Source organism: Thunnus albacares, chromosome 5 (genome assembly GCF_914725855.1).
Source record: "Thunnus albacares chromosome 5, fThuAlb1.1, whole genome shotgun sequence".
Taxonomy (NCBI): Eukaryota; Metazoa; Chordata; class Actinopteri; order Scombriformes; family Scombridae; genus Thunnus; species Thunnus albacares.
The window spans coordinates 32,324,858-32,345,187 of NC_058110.1; the positions used below are offsets into that span (position 1 = coordinate 32,324,858).

Below are 20,330 nucleotides of genomic sequence, written 5' to 3' on the forward strand. Positions count from 1 at the left end.
ACCAATGCATGAGCATGCAAGAGGACGGCAGGACATTTATCTGTGGTCTGCAATCATTTATGAAAGTTAAAGTATCCACATACTTAAAAATGTGATTACTGAGCTGTTTACTGTTTACTTGGGTAGTAAACTACACTTTTTTTTTTTATTGAACATACAACAGAGCAGAGCCCATTGATGAGAGACGTCTCCTCGCTTCCACACTAGTTTGATTATGCTGCTCTGATAATGACCTTATTGAGTTTAGCTGCTAACATGCTAATTTCTCATTAAAAAGTATCGTCTTCATCAAGTCGACGTGAGCAACCCCGTGTAGAACAAAAGATCAGCTCCAATACGGTCTCATTTGTTTTGTTTTTTTTCGCCCCCAAATACTTCACAGCGTCACTACTGATGCTGCCTTTCATTAAACCACATTAAGGGTTAATATTTTACACTTAAATGTTACTTTTATTATCTTGTTTTTAATCTGTCTTATTCCCTTTTAGCTTCTATTTATTTCCAAATTTAACACTTTTTTAATTGTTTTTATATGTCTTTTTTTTTTACTTGTGTTGCTTTTCTATTCAGTTTTAATGCCCTTTTATGCTCTATGTAAAGCACTTTGAATTGCCTTACAGATGTTGTGTATAACATCTGGCTCTAACCTTTATCTTGCTGCGCTCCACTGTAGCAACACAAGCTGTGGATTTTATTTTTATTGTGTGTTTTATATTTGTATTATGTACTGTTGGAGTGACACAAAACTGTACGAGATCATTTTAAGATCAATTGTAGGTTGTTTTTTTTTTTTGGGGGGGGGGGGGGGGGGGGGGTTGTATTCCAGTCAATACACTCTTCATAATCTGCATAGTGAGTGCGTTTGCATTTAAGACACTGATTTAGGAGCAACAACTTTGCATGTGAGGGCAGAAATGACTCATCTCTCACTCACACACAAATACAGCCACACAATTATGACTCACACGATTTCCTTGATTCATTTTATACTTTCACTGATGTTGAAGACTTACTTTGTGTTTCTCTGGATTTTTACTGATTCATTTTGTAACAATTTTTGACTACGAGGGACATTCTAAAGTCCAAAGTTTTAACGTTACTGATCAGACATTAATATATTCTTATTAATCGTGGAAAACCAAAACCCATGATATTACAATGAATAGACAGATATATTAATTAGGCAGCAAACACACACACACACACACACACACGTCTGACGGCTGTATGCAGTTACAGTGTTTTTCATTAATAAGGGGCTGTAGTTGTACCTCAGGGAAGCTCTCCCTTCCAAGACTCAAACCAGACTCCCGCCAGCGAGATGGGTGGATACGCGACTAATTAAGCTAATTAAAAAGTGCCCTCTTGGATTAGCTGAAGGATAGTTTTTTTGTTTTTTTTTCCCCCACCAGGAGCCATGTGAGCAAACTTCTATTGAATACCTCAATTTTTAATAACTTTCTGGCAGTGCGAGAGAACAGAATGACTGGATGGCGAGGATGATTTAATATAGCACAGAGTCTGAAGCTGAACCAGCAGACTTTTAGTCAAAAATCACAGAATCACCTCAATTCTTGAGGTGGAAACCATTTGGTGCATCCATTTCTCAGATGTCTCAAAGTAAAAATCCTTTGTCACGTCTATCATCTACTGTTTTCTCAAGGCTCGCCTGCTTCTACTGTGAACACCTGGTCCAACAGAAGGGGAAATCATTAATTGGATCAGGTGTCTTTCTGCATCAGGTGAGAGTTAATAAATGAGGACGTTCTTGATGTATGAAGCACGTAGAGACGAAGAACATCATAATCTAAAGCTTTCTAAACAATGGAGAGGAGACAAAGGAAAGATGTGTCATAGTCATGAATATTTAAGTTTGTAATAACAAATACATTATTCGGCAAAGCACAAATAGTGGGTTTTATATGAATATTTGCGCCATAGAAATATTTTAAAAGTCATTTGTTGAGGGTGTTCCCCAGAGATAAAGCTGAGCTACTGACACAAGCAAAGTTCTCCCGAGGGACTCTCCAATAACCTGTTGTTCCCCTTCTCCTTTCTACAAAGTTAGCTTGTAAAAAAAATAGGCAATAAATGAAAAGTGCAAAGTAACAATTGCCTTTGAAGTTCCTCCCTACATGTTGCATGATGCGCTGTCTCTGTGTTATGAGTGTATAAATAGGTAGAGGTCTGTCTGCAATGAAGCGATGAGTAAAGTTTTAGCTCAGTAGTCAACGCAGTCGTCTATGATCTGGGAGACTTCAGTTGACTTCCTTCATAAGGTAGTTTATTCATGAACACTTATTGTAAGACTTTTTCTAAAATTAAAAGCGTCATAAACACAAAAACAGGATTTTTAAGCCTCTTTCCACTTTTATTCGAATACAAATACAGATACAAATACAAATACTGGGCTCTCTGCAGCTTTTACATATAAATAAACGTCTGTTTCATTCAACATTGCCAAACAAGTTCATATAATGCTGATTAAGCCTTTCGCCGCCAGGTAAATCTATCTGTATTTCACAGTTTTTAATCTAGTGTTGGGTTTGATATTCCTGCGCTGGCCGGATGAACGCATGAATGCAGACTTCCAGTTAGATCTCCGCTAACTCGAAGGGAGATAAAAATCATTTAATCATGAGGTTCATCTAGACTTTCCAAGGAAACGGGGGGGGGGGGGATAAAAGTGCCGCACTCCAGCTTTAACCGACGATCTCGTCCGTTTCACCATTGAGAGTTAACTGTTGACACGAAGCCGCGGTGCTGTTGTTATGGTTACCTGTGGTTTCATTGTGCCTTGTGCTCCACTGCTGATCAGCTGTTTGAGGTATCTCATTATAAGTGTGATTTCCAGAAACAGGCATTTTCAATTTCTGTGTGTTTTTTTTCCATCTTATTCTCCGAACCTGGGCTGCTTCCACTCTGCACTGCGGTCTTTGTCGCTGCTAACTCTCCTTTCTAGCCCTGTCAAGGACTAACATGTTCAACCTCTGTGACACTCTGTGCAACGAGCATCAGTTATACATCCGCGGCACAGGAGCCCCAACTACAGCTACACAATGACAAGAACCCTCATTGGCACAAACTGCAAACATGGCCACTTGTAGTCTTTGGAAAAAACACAACCGAGTCAGAGAAACGACTGCGAGAAATTAGTATTTTTATAAAGATTTTATAGGTGGGTTTCAGGGGAACCTGGGACAAGGTCGACACCTCGTACAAGTCAAACTTTTTCCCACTATTCAACTAAATCTAAGTGCAACAGAAAATGGACAGAAATGTAATTTTGGCATTGTATCACTGTGTGTATATCTATTTTGTTCCATTTGTAAATTGCATTATTTCTTTGAACAAGGCTTTTATATTATGTGTTCCTCTTCTCTGATGCTTCTATTAGGAAGCCATCAAGTCCCGTTCAGGGTGGAAGCACACACCGAGAGGGGAAACTAACAAACTGACAATGCACATTTATTTAAAAAAAAAACCACAACGACCGCAAACGTTTTCCTGAGGATTGTGGGGGGACCAGAAGGAGAAGTTAATCACTGTAATGCTCAATCTCTTAACATTAGTCCACTGTGAGTAAGATTCACAAAAGACACGAATTAAAACAAGATGATAAAGCAGAGGATTACATCCATCAACAGGCAGAGGAATAGGTTAAGAGCGTTTATAACACAGACAAACAGACAAAGAGGAAGGAACCAGTAGCGGTTCTTTGTCACTTTAACTTATTAATATTCCATGGCGAGGCTTCTGATACGGTATCTCTATGAATTTGGATTATTTGCAAGCTGTTATGTGTCTCACCTGAGTGTTTACGGCTGCTGGCAGCAAAGTAAACCTCTGATTCCCCAGGAGAGTAACAGCTCCTGTGTGTATTGTACTGAACCCTTTTGTTGTCTTTCATCCTTATATTGTTTCATATTTCAGAGATCAGCTGAGCAATATCATCTCTTTGTCTCACTCACAAACACAAACAAACACACACAAACACACTATCAGTGTATCAGTGTCAGTGCTGCTGTCTGATCAGCTGTTGCTGCACTCGGGTCATACTCCTCTCAGCGTGATGCAGACAGAGAGAAAGCAGGATGCTGATTTGAGACATAAACACGGCATTAAAGATCCCGTGTAGTCACACACATCCTGCCGAGTTCTTCTCACCGAGCTCGACAGGTAGGAGATGAAACACAAGACAAAGAGTAGAAGCTCGATCTGAACAAGGAAACGGGGATTTTTTTTTTTTTTTAAAAAGAAAAATGTGCTGACAGATGTGACAAGAACTAAATGACACACTGTTTCAGTCATTCGCCATCATCTGATGTTTACTTCCTGTGTTGCTGAAAGCTTGAAGGCAAAAGTGTTTTTTTTTTTTTATTTAGAGAGTGAAAGTTGTTTTTAAAAAGGGGAAAGTTGAAGAACATGACGACCAGATTGTGTCACTGAACAGCTCCACTGGCGCATTAAAGGATGAAGTTTGGTGACATTTTATATTTTTCTTATTGTCAAATCCTATTAAAAGACAAAAGAATTTATCTACTGAACTGTATTGTGTGTGTATCTAAAGCCTGATTCACCGTCCTGCTGCCATAAGTTCTCACTAAAGCATCAAATGTGCATTAACCCACAGTTGAAAATAGTCCCTCAACAAATGTACCGTTTCCTGCTGTTTGACTAACGTTTGCCAGAAACTGAAGTACAACAGCTGCTTTAGGAAACTACTGAGACCTGTTTTTACATCGTAGGAAAGTAAAAGGTTTGGAGCAGAGTGACACAGACGGAGTAAAGAAGTCAGAAAGTATTGAGAGACGGACGAACACAGTGTCGGTTTTAATCTTTTAAAAGGGAGTTACTGACAATAAGAAATATACAAAATAACAACAGCGATAAAAGAGGGACTCAAAGTGGTTATTTATTTATTATTTGGGGGGGTTGAAGTAGTAAACTTACAATAATAAGCAATATTTATATACTATTATTATTATTATTACTATGATTTTTACATGAAAATGTAGAATGGAGAAGATGGAAGATGGACTGCAAAATATCACTGGTATGTTTTTCCTCAGCTGATCATGACTGTAGACGCACCACACTGCATATTCTATATTTTAACATTAAATCAGGTAGCAGGCAGTGATTTTTATTTTGAAGAAAACTGTTTTGAAGATGATCTGCTCTGTCATTCCAGTATTTGTATTTGTGTTTGAATAAAAGTTGAAAGAGGCTTAAAAATCCTGTTTTTGTTTTTATTAGACTTTTTTAATTTTAGAAAATTATTACGATAATTATGAGCTAAAACTTGACTCATCGCCTCATTGCAGCCAGACCTTTCTATCTGTACATCGTGTAACATGTAGGAAGGAACTTCAAAGGTGATTATTACTTTGAACTTTTCATTTATTGCCTGTTTTTTACAACCTAACTTTGTGGAACGGAGAAGGAGAACAACAGTTTATGGAGAGTCTTTAAGAGCACTTTGATTGTGTCAGTAGCTCAACTTTATCTCTCTTATCTCTTTATCTACTTGTATGAAACAAACCCACTATTTGTGCTTTGATGAATAATGTATTTGTATTCGGGCACACCCCTAGTTATTACTGGCTGACCTGCTGCTAACTTGTCGCAGGCGGCCAGTTTTGCCGCTTGTGTTCGCTGGAATATCTACGTCTATGTTCTTCTATAGCTGTGTGTGTCTCGTGTGTCAGGTGTATTTTACCATTTCACTAACCTGTAACTGCGGTTGAAAATTAGCCAGCTGGCTAACACTGGCACATTTACAGGAGTGTTGATAAACGTGTGTTGTCCTTATAAATATATAAATGAAATGAAATGAAATGTTGCTGGCAGTGGAAGTGATCGAGTATCCAAACATATGTGATTAATCCAGATACAAACACAGGCAGGTGGTTACTAGTCCGATCCATTGGAGCTTATCAATTCCTCTTATCGATGCCTGATTATGTGATATTGACAGAAAAGGGCGGACCTCAACTGGGAGGGCAGCGCAGCCTCCAGACTGTCTACAGCACGCACACGCTACAGTTATCTTCAGTTATCTTGAAATACATCTTCAGAAAAGGGAGCAGTTGCAAAGCAAGTTTTGATTTAATGATTAAATAATTGCCTTTTGGAGACGAACATGAAGGATATTGTGAACTTTCTATGCTGTCACCACAGAGCAACAAACAAGATGAGAGCAGCTGAGCAACATTTAACAACTGAAAACAACTCTGAGGTGAGAAAACGAAAAGAGAACAGAAAATCATCGGTGCTCGGTCTGTTTCACCTCAAAATCTCTGCACCTGTTCAGCATCTTGTACAACGACGTCTTTCCCCCCCGGAGCTGACGGTGCAGCAGAGAAGCTGCTCTCTGCTGCTGGAGACGTGATGTTAATAATAACACAGCGGAGCAGTCAGCCGCCCTCCGTTTGTTATTCTCATACAGGCAGAAGACTGTCAGATGCTTTCAAATTCATTAATTCATTAATTAATGTAGTTCACTTTTGGCTGCGGATCATTTATCTTATCTAGCAGTTACGTTTCATATATTCATCAATATGCAAAATCACTGATAAACAGCGGACATAATAAAACAGTTGCATTGACACTAAACCTGTGCAGGCCTACTTTAAATTGATCAGGAATTGATCAAAAGAATCTGACCAATAAGCAGGATCAATAAGGGCTAAAATCTTATCAATTCCCATCCCCAGTGGGTACAGAACCTGTCACTTCTCACTAACACACTCACACCTACACATGCACTGGTGTATCAGTAACTTCACTGACAAAATTTACTCCGTTGATCCTGAACCTTTAAAGTCACAGTGAAGCAGCAGTCGGAGCATCTTTAGCTTCACTGATGTGACGTATTTGTACGTGAGACAACGTTTAGTTTACATCAAATCCTTTAGATTTGATTGAATCACTCAAAAATTGGTGAATAAAGTACAATATAGAGCGGCAGAGCGATACAGAGCTGCAGTAAGTTATGACGCTGTAAACAACCTCACCTGAGTTGTAGAAATGAATGAATTGGAGCACAAATATGCTGTTTTGGAGGGAATGTAAACAACATTTGAGGCAACTGAGACCCAAACACAGTCATCCTAGTAGAACACTGCTCTGCTAGCTAGCTCTGCTAAGCTAATGGTCCGTTTTACATGACGGCGGTTAGCTTGTCGCCCCGAATCACATTTGATTGGATACATTTATCTACACTCAGTGAGCATTTTATTAGGAACACCTGTGTAATCTCATGCAATCCAATACAATACAAACTCTACTTTTATGAAGTTTATACATTTTCAGATTTTGTTGATATTGTCAGAAAGGTGATAATTCTACTTTATGTTTATTATTGAGGTCGTAGCGGGTGGTGCTGGTGGACTGGAGTGCCTTATATTGGAAAGTGTTCCTAATATTTTGCCACCCTCATGTATGTTAATGGTGTGGACAAAATATTAGGAACACTTTTCAATATATTGCACTCCAGTCCACCAACACCACCCATTACACACGTGTTCCTAATAAAGCGCTCGGAGAGTTCAAGATGAGTCATCAAAAATATTTTAATGTTTTAGAGAAAGACCAAAGAGAGATTTTGCCATAAAAACACTTTTCTGACATGTATTCAGCATATAGCAAGAGATAACTGAACAATTAACCAAGGGACACAAGATTATAAACTGAGAAATGTATCTATGTGTTTATTTCATTTTGTCTTTAAAAGATAATAACGAGGGAACTTAACCAGCTCAGAGAAAAGGATCATTACAAAAGATTTTCAGGGTAAAGGCTAATAAATAAATGTCATTTCTAAAATATAAAAAGCTGGGGGAACGGGGGGCAAAATAAACTTTCCAAAACCAAGACACCTGTAACTCAGGACAGTCCCCGGACCTCGTTACATCGGTGACATGTATGTACCAGGAAAATAGTCCCTATGAAACATTTAACATTGCGGATCACGCAGAGTAACCACGACACCGTTTCTACAGTGGAGAGACAAATATCGAATATAAACCTGGACAAATGAGAATAAAACTATCTGCATTACCAGCAGGAAGGTGAGAAAAAAAACAATAGCAACCATAAACCAAAACGAAAAGAACGTCCTCACTCTGCAGAATTTTCCCTCATCTTTCTAACATCAGTCTGGTTATGTTTAGAAATGTCCGCAGACACACACAGTCAGTACGTTCAAGAGACAAAAGGAGGGCTCTCTCTCTCTCTCTCTCTCTCTCTCTCTCTGTGTGTCTCCAGTCTAAACAGCCGAATCCTCAGATACTAAACAGACTCAACAGACCTGCTGCTGCCGAGCCTGAGAGAGAGAGAGAGAGAGAGAGAGAGAGAGAGAGAGAGAGAGACACGGAGGGGAGAAGGAGAGGGATTTACTGAAGATAAACTCCGAGAGAGAATTCACGGTCCTGACTGCAATATTCCTGATGTTAATCTGAACATGAAATGATACGGGACAGGGTGAAATTAGCTGAGCGGTAACCATGCCAACCCCAACACCTCAAACTCTTCTCATCTGCACAGCGATCCTGCATTACATCAACCTGTTTTAATACAAAAAAAAACAAAAAACATTTAGATAAAGAAGCTTTTCCACAGATGTAGAGAGTGAACTTGTTTGGGGGGGTCAGACTACAGGTAGACTAGACTGAATCATCTCTTTATTACAACACAATGTTTATTCTTTTCCTTTCATTCATGTCTCTGCGTCATCCCACTCTCCTGTCAACAAGTGCACCCTGGTTTAAAAAATACCAACAACATGTCGGCCCCCCTGAAGGCTGCTCCAAACCATTCACACACACACACACACACACACACACACACACACACACACACAATTAAGAAAGAAATGTGAAAAGGTTGAATCACAACCTGCAAAAACATACATTTTACCAGCACATATCTGGAAAATACACACGATTCTGCTTAGAAATGCAGCGTACTGAAACCTAAAAGGACCCGACAAACCACATACATACAGTAGTTCAACTAACGATTAATCAATTAATCAATCAGTCAATCAACACAAAAGTAACTGCCTACTATTTGATAATTGATAAATCATTTCGAGTCATTTTTTTTAAGAAAAAATGCTTAAATCCTCTGGTTCCAGCTTCTCAAATGTGAATATTTTCTGGTTTATTAATCTTCTGTGAAACTTAACTGAATATTTTCAGGTTATGGGATGTTAGCGATCAACATTTTTCACCATTTTCCGACATTTTATAGACTAATCGATTGAATAAAATCGTCAACAGATTAACTGATTATGAAAATAATGGTTAGTAGCAGCTCTAGTTTTGACAGTCATATCACATGATGACCATCTGATTGAATACAGGAGACACAACACCGGGGGGGTTGGGGGGGGGGCGACAGGTGCAGCACGATTAGCGTTGCGTGATATCTCGTGTGCCTTGATCTTCAATTTGCATTTATCATTAATGCTGTATATTTTGTGCAGAAAAGGGAAACGATGATTTAAACAGAAACAAGGACAGCGAACTCTTTTTACTCGCATCAGTTGCGGCACCGTGATACTACATCCTATGCCCTGGATGAAGCTAAGATGTCATTTTTGTTTTGTCATAACAGAAGCATCATTTTTAGTCATTTGTAGACATTTATAGAGTCGCTGGTCACCACCTCGTAAAAGGTTAATAGTTGTTTCCCTTTCTTGGTTTCACATTATAATTAGAAAGTGGTAGGTTTGGTGAAACTAATCGGTTTAAAGGACCGGTTCACATTTTTTTAAGTGAACAGTCAGGAGCCAAAATGAACAGTGAAACATGTTTTTTCTTGTCTTGTTCATACTGACCATTAGAAGATCCCTTCATAATGCACTTACAATGGAAGTGAAAACCCACAGTCTGTGCAAAAATGTATTTAAAAGTTCATCTGAAGCTAAAATGAGTCAAATCAAGTGGATATCTTTCAACATTACAGTCTTTTTTAATGCAAAAGTCCCTCTTTTTGTTAGTATACTTCCACCTGCAGCTCAACAGGGAAACATTGTCAGTCCAGACACAAAGAGGGAATTTTTTTTTAAAGCTAAAAAACAAAGAACTGTGGGTTTTTGTCCTCCATCACTTTCACTGTAGGAGAGACTCTTCTAATGTTCAGTATGAAGAGGAGGAATGATTACAGCTAGCAAAAACCTGCTTTAATATTCATATGGACACCTGACTGTTGCTTTAGGATGAATTTTAAAAATATATATCTGGACTCTGCAGCTGTATTATAATGTGCACTTTAATACACAACTCCTTTCTTTTAGCAGTATTAACAAACAGAAGTACAACTTTTGTGAGCAAATGTTTGTGAGCAGCTTTGCCAGTATAGTATATTGTCTGTCACTCAGCTGGTTCAGGCTGCTAAAATAATGACTGTGGGTTTTTTTTTTTTTTTTTTTTTAAAGTACCAGTGCAAAACCACTAACAGACTGGTCTCTGTGATGGAACAGGTGTTTGATGTAACTCAGCCATGGCACCGAGCCAGGGAAAGTTATGTTGTACAGCTTCAGGCTAAACACACACGCACACACATCTTATTTCCTTAGGCAAATAAGAGTAGCCTAATAGTACCGGACACGCACGCATCGTGACAACGGGACACACATGCACGCACACGCGCACACACACGCGCACACACACACACACGCAACTCAAAGTGAAAGAGGAAGATGTACTAACCGTCGCCTTGATGGGAACGTACAGCACCGGTCTGTCCGATGATCCGTTCTTCCCGTCCTGCAGCGTCCCGACCTGGAAGCCCTTGGACTTGACCCAGAATTTAAATTTGGCGTTGATGTGGTTGTTGCCTTTCTCATGCAGGAACACCCCGTTACTGTTCTCCTCGTCCCCCTGGATAAGGGTCTGGAGGATTTTGTTGTATTTACGCCGGGTCACGGTCTTGGTCTTGCCGGAGTCCCCGTACGTCCGCAGGCACCAGTCCTGAAATTCCCCGAACATCTCCGCCCCTCCGCCCGCCGCTTCGGACGCCGGAACCCCGCTGCTGTAACCGCCGGGACTCCGGCTCCTCTGCTGGTTCTGGTGCTGCTGGTGGCTGTTGGTGGAGGGAGGCACCACGTCCCCCACACTACTGGCTTTTCTTGTTGTCATGATAAAACGAGGTGCACTTTGTTTTCACAGGAAAAGAGTCCCTCAAAGAAAAAGAAAAAAAGACACTTTGTTGTCCGTTAAAATTCGTCAGAATTCGGTTCGGCTTCGGTTAGCGAACGTCTGCCTTTTCGCCAGAGGGGGGGTTGCGAAATCAGCTCAAACAAAACAAAACCTTGAAAAAAAAAAATCTAACCAAATCTTCAAATTCCCCTTCACCTCTGATACAAATTAGTCCAAACCTACAAATTCACTCCATTCCTCAAGAAAAAAACAACAAAGTGCCATTGGTTTATAAATTAACGTCTCAGAATGAGCCGTTTGGATCCCACCTCCTCCGCTCCGCTGTTACGCACCAGTGAGTCGCCGCGAAGAGACCGACGGAGGAAAAGAACAAGCGCTCACTGGGATGCCGAAACGGCCAAATTTAACTCCGAACCATGGATGTAATTTCGGCAGCAACAATGACACAGAGGAAGGGACCGGGGGGGACGGGTGGTGGTGGTGGTGGTGGAGGGGGGTGACGGGGGGGGACGACGGACCGGCAGGACGGGCGGGCGGTGCAGATTGGAGCGGTGTGACCTCTTCAGACACACCTGTTAGCAGCGTGCGTCGGTCGGCCTGTCCCGTGGGGGATGTCGGTCACCGCCTCCCCTCTTCTACCTCCTCCTCTTCCTCCTCTCTGAGGGAGAAAAGACGGAGCGAAAGAAAGAAAGAAAGGAGATGCAAGACTAGCTTTCTCCACCTGGCTTTCTTTAAAAAAAAAAAAAAAAAACAAGCTATCCGATATTAAAAGACGATTTTCTGGTTTGTCTGTCTGCTTTCCATCATCGCCACAGCTGAGCCGAATGAGCGCAGGGTTTACAGAAAAGAAACGACACGTCCTGAAATTAACGGACTGATGTGTCCATTAATAGCGATGTATACTGGAAACTGTTCAGAATATCCCTCTTTTTATTGTTCTCATTGTTCACCTTTTCTCTTTTTCTTCCTCCTCCGGGCTGATGGGAGACAACAGGACACCTGTTTGAATCCTGTTTGTCTTTCCTCCTCTGGCACCCTTAAAGCGCAACGCTACGCCTCATTTCCTCCCTGCTCAAATAAACGATTAGGTACAGCGCTGTCTGTTGATAATACGGCGTCGCTTTCTCAACAGCAGCGGCGGCAGCAGCTCGTCCTAAATCCACTGCTGCGACACACCAGTCCAGCCTGTTAACCCGGACTGAGACACGCACACATACACACACACACACACACACACTCAAACACACGCTGGAGCTCCTGCTGAAAAGCAGGAAGTGTCCAAAAATGACCAACAAGCGCAGCGCACTGCTGTCTCACACGGTCCCGTACACAGAGGTGGAGAGTAACTAAGTACATTTACTCAAGTACTGTACAATTTTGAGGTATTTGTACTTTACTTGAGTATTTCCATGTGATGCTACTTTATACTTCCACTCCATTACATTTCAGAGGGAAATATTGTACTTTCTACTCCACTACATTTATTTGACAGCTTTAGTTACTTTTCAGATGAAGATTTGACACAATGGATAATATAACAAGCTTTTAAAATACAACACATTGTTAAAGATGAAACCAGTGGTTTCCAACCTTTTTGGCTTTTGACGTCTTACAAAAAGCAGTGTGTAGTCGGGGTCACATTTCACATGTCTATGAGTTGTTAACAGCTCCACCAAATAGTGATTTTTCCCTCTAAACTTCTCACATGCTTTCATTTCAATAAATGTTCAAATGATCCAATATTTCAGCAAAAATCAAAGATTAGAGAAAAAGTCCAAAAACTGAAAACAGATTTGTGTATCAGAACTTTGTTTTTTCTTCTTTCCTCTCCCATTAATCATCTCACGACCCCTCAGATTTATCTGCTGACCCTTTGGAGGAGCCCCGACCCCTAGGTTGGGAACCACTGGACTAAACTAGCTAACTGTATATAAAGTAGTGTAAACTAGCTCCACCTCCAGCAGCTACAACAGTAACATGCTGCTCTAACACTGATGCTTCACTATTAATAATCTAATGATGTCATATATAATAATATATCAGTCAGAGGGACCAAACCACTACTTTTACTGCAATACTTTAACTACATCAAGCTCATAATACTTATGTACTTTTACTGCAATACTTTAACTACATCAAGCTCATTATACTTATGTACTTTTACTGCAATACTTTAACGACATCAAGCTCATAATACTTATGTACTTTTACTGCAGTAGGATTGTTCATGCAAGACTTTTAATTGTAATGGAGTAGTTTTACTGTATTGGTACTTTTACTTCAGTAAAGGATCTGAATATTTCTTCCACAGCTGCCTGTAGATGTCAAAAGAGGCGTAAACACAGACTGAAGTGAGAAAACACCACAATATGTGCAGAAAGTTACCTACAATCACATGATCATTCAATAAAAGTTACCTACATTATCTGCTGCTCTTATTATTTATCACATTTTCTACAATACTGATATATCCTCAGTGTCATGGTTTAGTTGATTAAATAAAAGGTTTTTCTTTGGTCATCTGATGCTGGTCAGCTGCTACAATATACAGTCAGTCATAAGAGGATAAGTAAGAACACATCATGTATAGTGATTAATATTTAGGACATAAATAACCTGCCTGACATGTGTTTGTTAATCAGACTTAATGTCTTTTTGGAGAACTATTGAAAGTCAGTGCTCACATTCACCCATGATTCTCGGATTAGGGACATATTCTACTTTGTTAAACTAAAAATATATATATAAATACTGAAAGAATCTACATTTTTAGGATGATGTGGGGCCCATTTTTTACACAAGTTGCTCAATTAATTCTCCATGACATATTCTATATTTTAGCTAAGTTGTTTGAACTATTTCTTTTGTCTGTTGCTCCATCACATATTTACCTATAAAAATGTATATTTTCTGTATTTGGCATGTGATTTTTTTATTTTTTATTTTTCTTTTCCTTTTTGCATTTATTTATTGATTAACACTTTAGAAAATTCAATACTGAAGCTGTTTAATGAGATGTTTTATTCCAAAGTGCCATAAAGAAGCAAAAGTTCTTGCATTTCCAGCCAACGTGGCCCCTGTGCCAGTTTTATACTGCATACAGTACATGAAATCATTTTATTAGTGTTGCATCATATCATTTAAAGTGACAGACAACAAATCCAAATAAGAACTTGATCCTCTGCCTGCTTTGACTCCACAAGTATTGGTTTAAACAACCAGAAGTGAGGCTGTTCATGTATTTCTTTTGCTTTTTTTTAAAGGTGAAAACTTTTGTTTTTCTTCCCTTCCTCAGCTCTTATCACTTTGTGTGCATGTTTTTTGCAAGAAGTAACCCAACAAGACCTAGTCTAGAACAGACCATCAAATTAAAGCGATTCTTTTTTTGCAGATGATTCCCAGCTGATGTTTCTGAGCCTCCATCCGACACTCAGATGCAACCTTGAAATCAGTGGAGCAAACATAGAGAGAGACACGAACAGGCCAGTAACCCGCTGCAGTAGAAGCAGCTACAATAGCGTGTGCACACCAAAATAAGGAAGCTGGCACTCAACCAGTCAGTAAACCCCCCCCCCCCCCCCCCCCCCCCCCTCAATGCAGCAGCATCCTCCACCAGCCTTAAAGAGGAACAGCACTCTGACAGTTCACATCGTGTTCCCCCCTGCTGCCAGCTCGTTCAGCCTCGTACTTATTTATGGAAAGAAGTTTTTATTCTCGTATGAATTCACAGAGTAGATCCTAGAAAGCATTAGGAGATAAATGGTGCTGTCTGTCCTTTTGAATGCCGCTTTAAATCAGGTCTTTTTTATCGACATTATAATGAGGATTCTCTTACTGTTTTACACATCTGAAGACATGTTAGTGTGTGTATCTTCAGAAAGTCTGTAGTCATGTTGGTTTTGTGGGTAACATGATGTGAGTGTGAACGCATGTATTATGTATTATAATTACACAACATTGATGTGCTGCTTCTCCAGGGTCAGTATGTAGAACATTTAAGACTCATTGTACCCCTATGTTCACTTTTGTGGGTGCCTGAGTTAGCGTCACAATTTGACTGGAGGATTTTTTTATTTACATCTGACGTCAGGTACGTTTTCTGTGTTTTAATGTGTTTACTGCAACATGGCTGTCCTTTTGTTGTTGTACTTCATGGGAGAGGAGCCTGAGTTAGCATCACAATTGACCAAAGACACCTGGTCTGAGCCTCTACCTTATAACACAACGCTAGAAACCACCGGTTACACAAACAGAAGAGACATTTAGATTAAAAAAATGTCCAACCTAGAGTTTTCTTTACCGATGGAGAAAAGTCTGTGGAGACACATTTAATGTCACAGCATTGTAATTTAAAAGATTAATGTTACTTTAAATGCATCAGATGTTTCATTTATGCACAGACTGTTTTCAAATTTTGGGTCGTAAAACATCTTTCTTTTTTTTTAAACATGACTGATTTCAATTGTGGTAAAACCCAATTTGCATCTAAGGGAATAATAACTTTGCATTATAGGCTGATTACAAACAACATACAGTTTAATGGTTGATTTATGAGGTTTTTATTGCTTCACAACTAACCAGCCATGGAGGAAGCAAAGGAGGTTTCAGTGCACATACACACTGAGAGACATGTAGTATTCATAAGCATTTAGTCCAACAATATTCTTCTTTTATCAGTCTACCTCATTGCAGTAGTGAGGTTCAGTATAACTTGTCTATCAATTTAATTTTCATTTGTAGTCATGATCTGATTCTTTCACCTTTGGTTCAAGCTGCTTGTTTCTCCAAAGTTATTATATATATATATATCTGGATTGGAAATAAGTGAGATTATGACGACTGTACTAGTAGTCGTCTTAATCAGGTGATAAGAACAGGCGGCCAGTAAGATCGTTGCTGTTAAACTGTCTTTTTATCTGCAAAGGAGGAATCTCAAAGGCTGAAGTCAGTGTAGAGCGTCCTCTCCGTCCTCTGTATGTAGAGTTTGAGCTGCTCCAAAGACCAAGTTTCTCATGTCATCAAACTGTTAAATGCTCATGATGTGTTAGTCTTCCATATATAAACTGGTGAGTGATGAAGGTGATGACTGCTTCTGTGTTATACTGTCACCTGATGTGCATTATTTTAAGTGAGCTTGCATGGTGGATTTTTAACAATGTTGTTTTTAGTATATGATTTATGCATTTGATGTGTTTTATGGATCTTATGTTTAAGTTTCACCTGGACACAGGACAAATGAACCGATGATAGTTAAGAAAAATTGGATGTTTAGACTGAACATGAACTGAAATGACCTTTTCAAATGAACGTTTCTTTGAAGATCGCTGACAAACCTCAAAATAAATTCATAAAATGACAGCAATGACTTACATATTTTCCACATCTGCATACAGCACATTTAGCAACTGGACATGCAGACGATCGCAGGCCAACCCGAGCCTGCTCAGTTACAGCCGTCTCATCAGCCTGTGATTGATTTTGGGTTTATAGGTTAGTAAAGTTTTCTTGGGAGCAGTAACAGTTGATATGTGTCAATACGTGTGGGAGTAATTGCATGTATTTGCATTTGCTTGTGCATTTACACTGTGTTTATGTTTATAGGTACATATGTGTGTGTGTGTGTGTGTGTGTATTAGTGTGTACATGTGCGTTCAGTAACCTTGATTATGTGCTGACAGACGGGGGAGTAGCTTCTAGTGATCTTCCTCCAGAGAAGAACTGACAGACGCTGGCTGCTGGAAGGATTAAAATAACAACAACAACAACAACAACAACAGTTAATTATTTTACCGGACACATTTCTTACACAAGTACAGAGTTCTGTAGCTTAAGACTCACCTCAGGCTCACACTGATCTTGAACTCTTGAGTTCTTTCTGTCTGTTTAAGACAATAAAACAGACAGAAAGAATTACGATGATTTACTCACCAAAGTAAAACACCATCAGCCCGAGTTCAGACTGAGAAACTGTTGATTGGATGCAGCTTTAACAAAATAATGAATCTGTCTTAACAAAACATTTTTAATCTTCTGAGATTGGTCGTTCTGATCATTGATTGTTGTGTTTATGCTTTTTATGTTTTGGCGTCTCAGTTAAAAACAATAAAACGGGACAGTTCACTGATCATTAAACACTTTCAGTAGACTAATGATATTACACTAGGTGGACACATTCAAAGTTACAGGTTGTCATCTGTCATTTTTATTGGTTGATGAGCTTCCAGAGACGCCAGGAAAGACTGAGACACCTGAGTGGAGAGATGGACACATGAGAATGGTGTGTTTTTGTTGATGTAGATCGTGATGGACAGAGAAGATTAACACTCAATCCTGAAGTATTTTAGTTTAGTTTCTGTCTGCGTGTATTTATTGACCTGAAAGAACTGAAACCAACACTAAGCTCAGTGCACAGCTGTTGAGACAAGACGAGGCCGACCGTGCAGTGCACTGAGCGTCAGTATTATCTCATTAGTAGGAGATGAGCTCCATGCAACAGGTAGTCTGATTTAAAATTGTACTTAAGTCAGAGAGTTCTGTCTTTATGAAAATGGACCCTGGTTTTTCCAAGCTGCTACTTTGTTTATTTTTTTTATTTTTTACATTTTTAATTACAAAATAATTTTAAAAAAGACTGAATACAAGCAACACAATTACACAACACAAGGACAGTTCACCAGATATTACAGACAAAAAGCAAGAAGAAATAAATATAAACAAAGCACAAAAAGTAAGGAAATTTGTGTTTGGTAGATTATTTCTTTGTTGTAACAATGCCTCGTTGGAAAGCCTGTTTTTTTCTCTTTTAAATGGTGCCACATTTGTAAGGAACATGCATTTGTGGGATGAGCAGCAGAGCTGAGTATGTGGGTTGCGCCCATGAAAAATTTGCCAAACCTTCTCTGCCAATGCCTCTTGTTTGGTGTTTGGTGGATTGGATGATTGAAGTTTGAAGAAACAAGACATATTGGCAATTTAACAATTTATTAACAAACATTATTTAACAAACAGACATGTTCGATATAAAATCTTCATCTGTATAAGTTTATATCTAACACATTTTACTTTCATAGTGTGCCATTGTTCTGGTGGTGCGTGATGTAATTTAACTCTATTCATGCCTCTACAGGAGAGGAGAGATATATCTGTAAAGTTAAGATATTGTGCCTTTATTTGTTACAATCTCTTTCAATTATTATCTGTATCTTTATCTGAGGCCAGTATAGTATCTGTAGTATAGATTTCAGTTGTAGATACTGCACAAAACAAAAATCATTAATGTCTAAATTAGCTTTAAGCTCGTTGAATCTCATTATTCTCCCCTGCTTTACAATTTGGCCCAGATTCCAAACATTATGACTTTTCCTCTCCTGATTAATAAGAGTCTTCCCCCGCAGCGGTGAAGAATGGGTTCATTATCGGACACGAAGGCAAAACTAATCCATCGATTGCACATTTCCTTTTGGATCATCTTTGTTATGTCACATGAAAAACTAATAATTGGGTTCTTAATGTTTGTATTGATATTTGAGTAATACCACAAAGAAGAGAGGGTTATTTGTTTTTCATCAACAATTTTCTGTTCTGCTGACCTCACAGTGTTGCTGATAGGTCCAGATCATGATTTATTTACCATTAAAGGCCAAACAGCATGTATATATTTCCACTATCCCTAATCCCCTTTTATTTTTATGCTTTGTAAGTTTATTAAGAACGATTCTTGATTGTTTATTCCCCCAAAGAAACATTACAAAAAGCTTTTTTAATTTCTGTAAAACAATATTCAGGTAATTTAAGTGGAATCAAGGATGTCATAAAAGACAGTCTGGGGGGAAAATGTTCATTTTAATTATCTCTGCTCTGCCCCATAAGGATAAAGGAAGTGCTCCCCCTCTGGTAAGATCTTCTCTAATAGTTTTAATCAATTTATTCAACCATTTATCTTGAATATATTCTCAATGGGGGGAAATGATATTAATACCAAGATATTTCACCTGCTATTTAAAAAGCTACAACTGTGAAGATCTGACATCAGTTTAACACAGGATTCATTGACCTGTGTAGTCTATGAACAATACATACTCAGTAGGTGGACTCTTGTCTGGATCCGGACTAGATAACAATCTAATCTGGACTGAGAACAACATTTAACCATAAACTGACCTGGACCACTTTTGAGTGACACATGGCTGTCACGTCAGCTCAGCTGTCATCATTCAACTGCCCGCTACTTGCCTCAGTTCAGATCAGATAAAAAAAACAGAAAGGTTGACAGTAAAAAACTTGCATTTAAAGATGACTGGACTGAGAAATACACGTTCAATTTGCACAAGGGAAGTACAAGACCATACAGACAGAGTGCACAGTAAACTCGGCAGCCACACATTTCTATGTTCTGTATTCCTCTGTTTTGTGTCTTCAGGTTATGCTAACTCATTGTTGCTAACTTTGGAGCTAACCCCCTTTACTTTTCCAGCATTTGGGGAAACAACAGACGTGACCTTTTAGCATTTATTAACTGACACACTGTAGTCTGTACTGTATATTTACTGCCAGACTGACAACTTACTACTAACCTTTTCCTCTTTCCCGCTCGCATTCACCGTCACTTCTCTGCCCCTCGCTCTTTCCCGCTCGCAAACATACTCCTTAACGGAGCCACGCGACCAGTGGTTTCCCAGGCAACGACACAGAGGTTGACTCACGTACCGGAACAGCGCTGCACAGAGACTCCCAAACGCTATTGATATTAATGAATATCCATTCATTCGGATATCAAATATTAAAACATATAATACTTTTCTCGTTCTCGTTGTGTCACTATTGAGAAACACAGATTCAGTAAACGTTCAGTAAACGTTGAGTACCGTTAGCCCCAGCAGTCTCCGTTAGGTTGGGCGAGTTCAAAGCTGTGAAAACAAGGGGGGTGTTTTGAATACACCCCCCTTGTTTTCACAGGTAATTTGTTGGTCTGTCCCTCCCGCCGCAGGAAATAATGGATTATTCCTGGAAAGCTATTGATGTAGCACTTTTCTCCTTATGAAAATAACACGGAGATTATTCGACCAATGAGAATTTAGTCGGGCGAGAGCATATCGACCAACTAATCGACCAGTTGACTACGGCCCTATAAACATGCCTGTTTTGAACAAAAATATCCCC

General features: G+C 39.3%; 1 protein-coding gene across 8 annotated transcripts in view; it reads right to left on the minus strand.

Moving 5' to 3' along the window:
- LOC122982487 (nucleolar protein 4-like) overlaps positions 1-19,785 on the minus strand; it is a 189,760-nt gene extending 169,975 nt beyond the window's left edge. For 2 of the 8 annotated variants that reach the window (XM_044351814.1, XM_044351812.1), the window contains exons 1-4: positions 19,745-19,785; positions 19,332-19,395; positions 17,010-17,050; positions 16,831-16,906 (exon numbers count right to left, since the gene is read on the minus strand). In XM_044351814.1, coding sequence (XP_044207749.1) covers positions 16,831-16,906; positions 17,010-17,050; positions 19,332-19,355 — 141 coding nt within the window. In that variant the 5' untranslated portion in view covers positions 19,356-19,395; positions 19,745-19,785. Of the gene's footprint in view, positions 1-10,721; positions 12,486-16,830; positions 16,907-17,009; positions 17,051-19,331; positions 19,399-19,744 lie in introns of those variants that run through there. The other 6 variants (XM_044351810.1, XM_044351809.1, XM_044351815.1 and 3 more) reach the window with 5 other exon arrangements.
- Between the last annotated feature and the right edge of the window lie 545 nt (positions 19,786-20,330).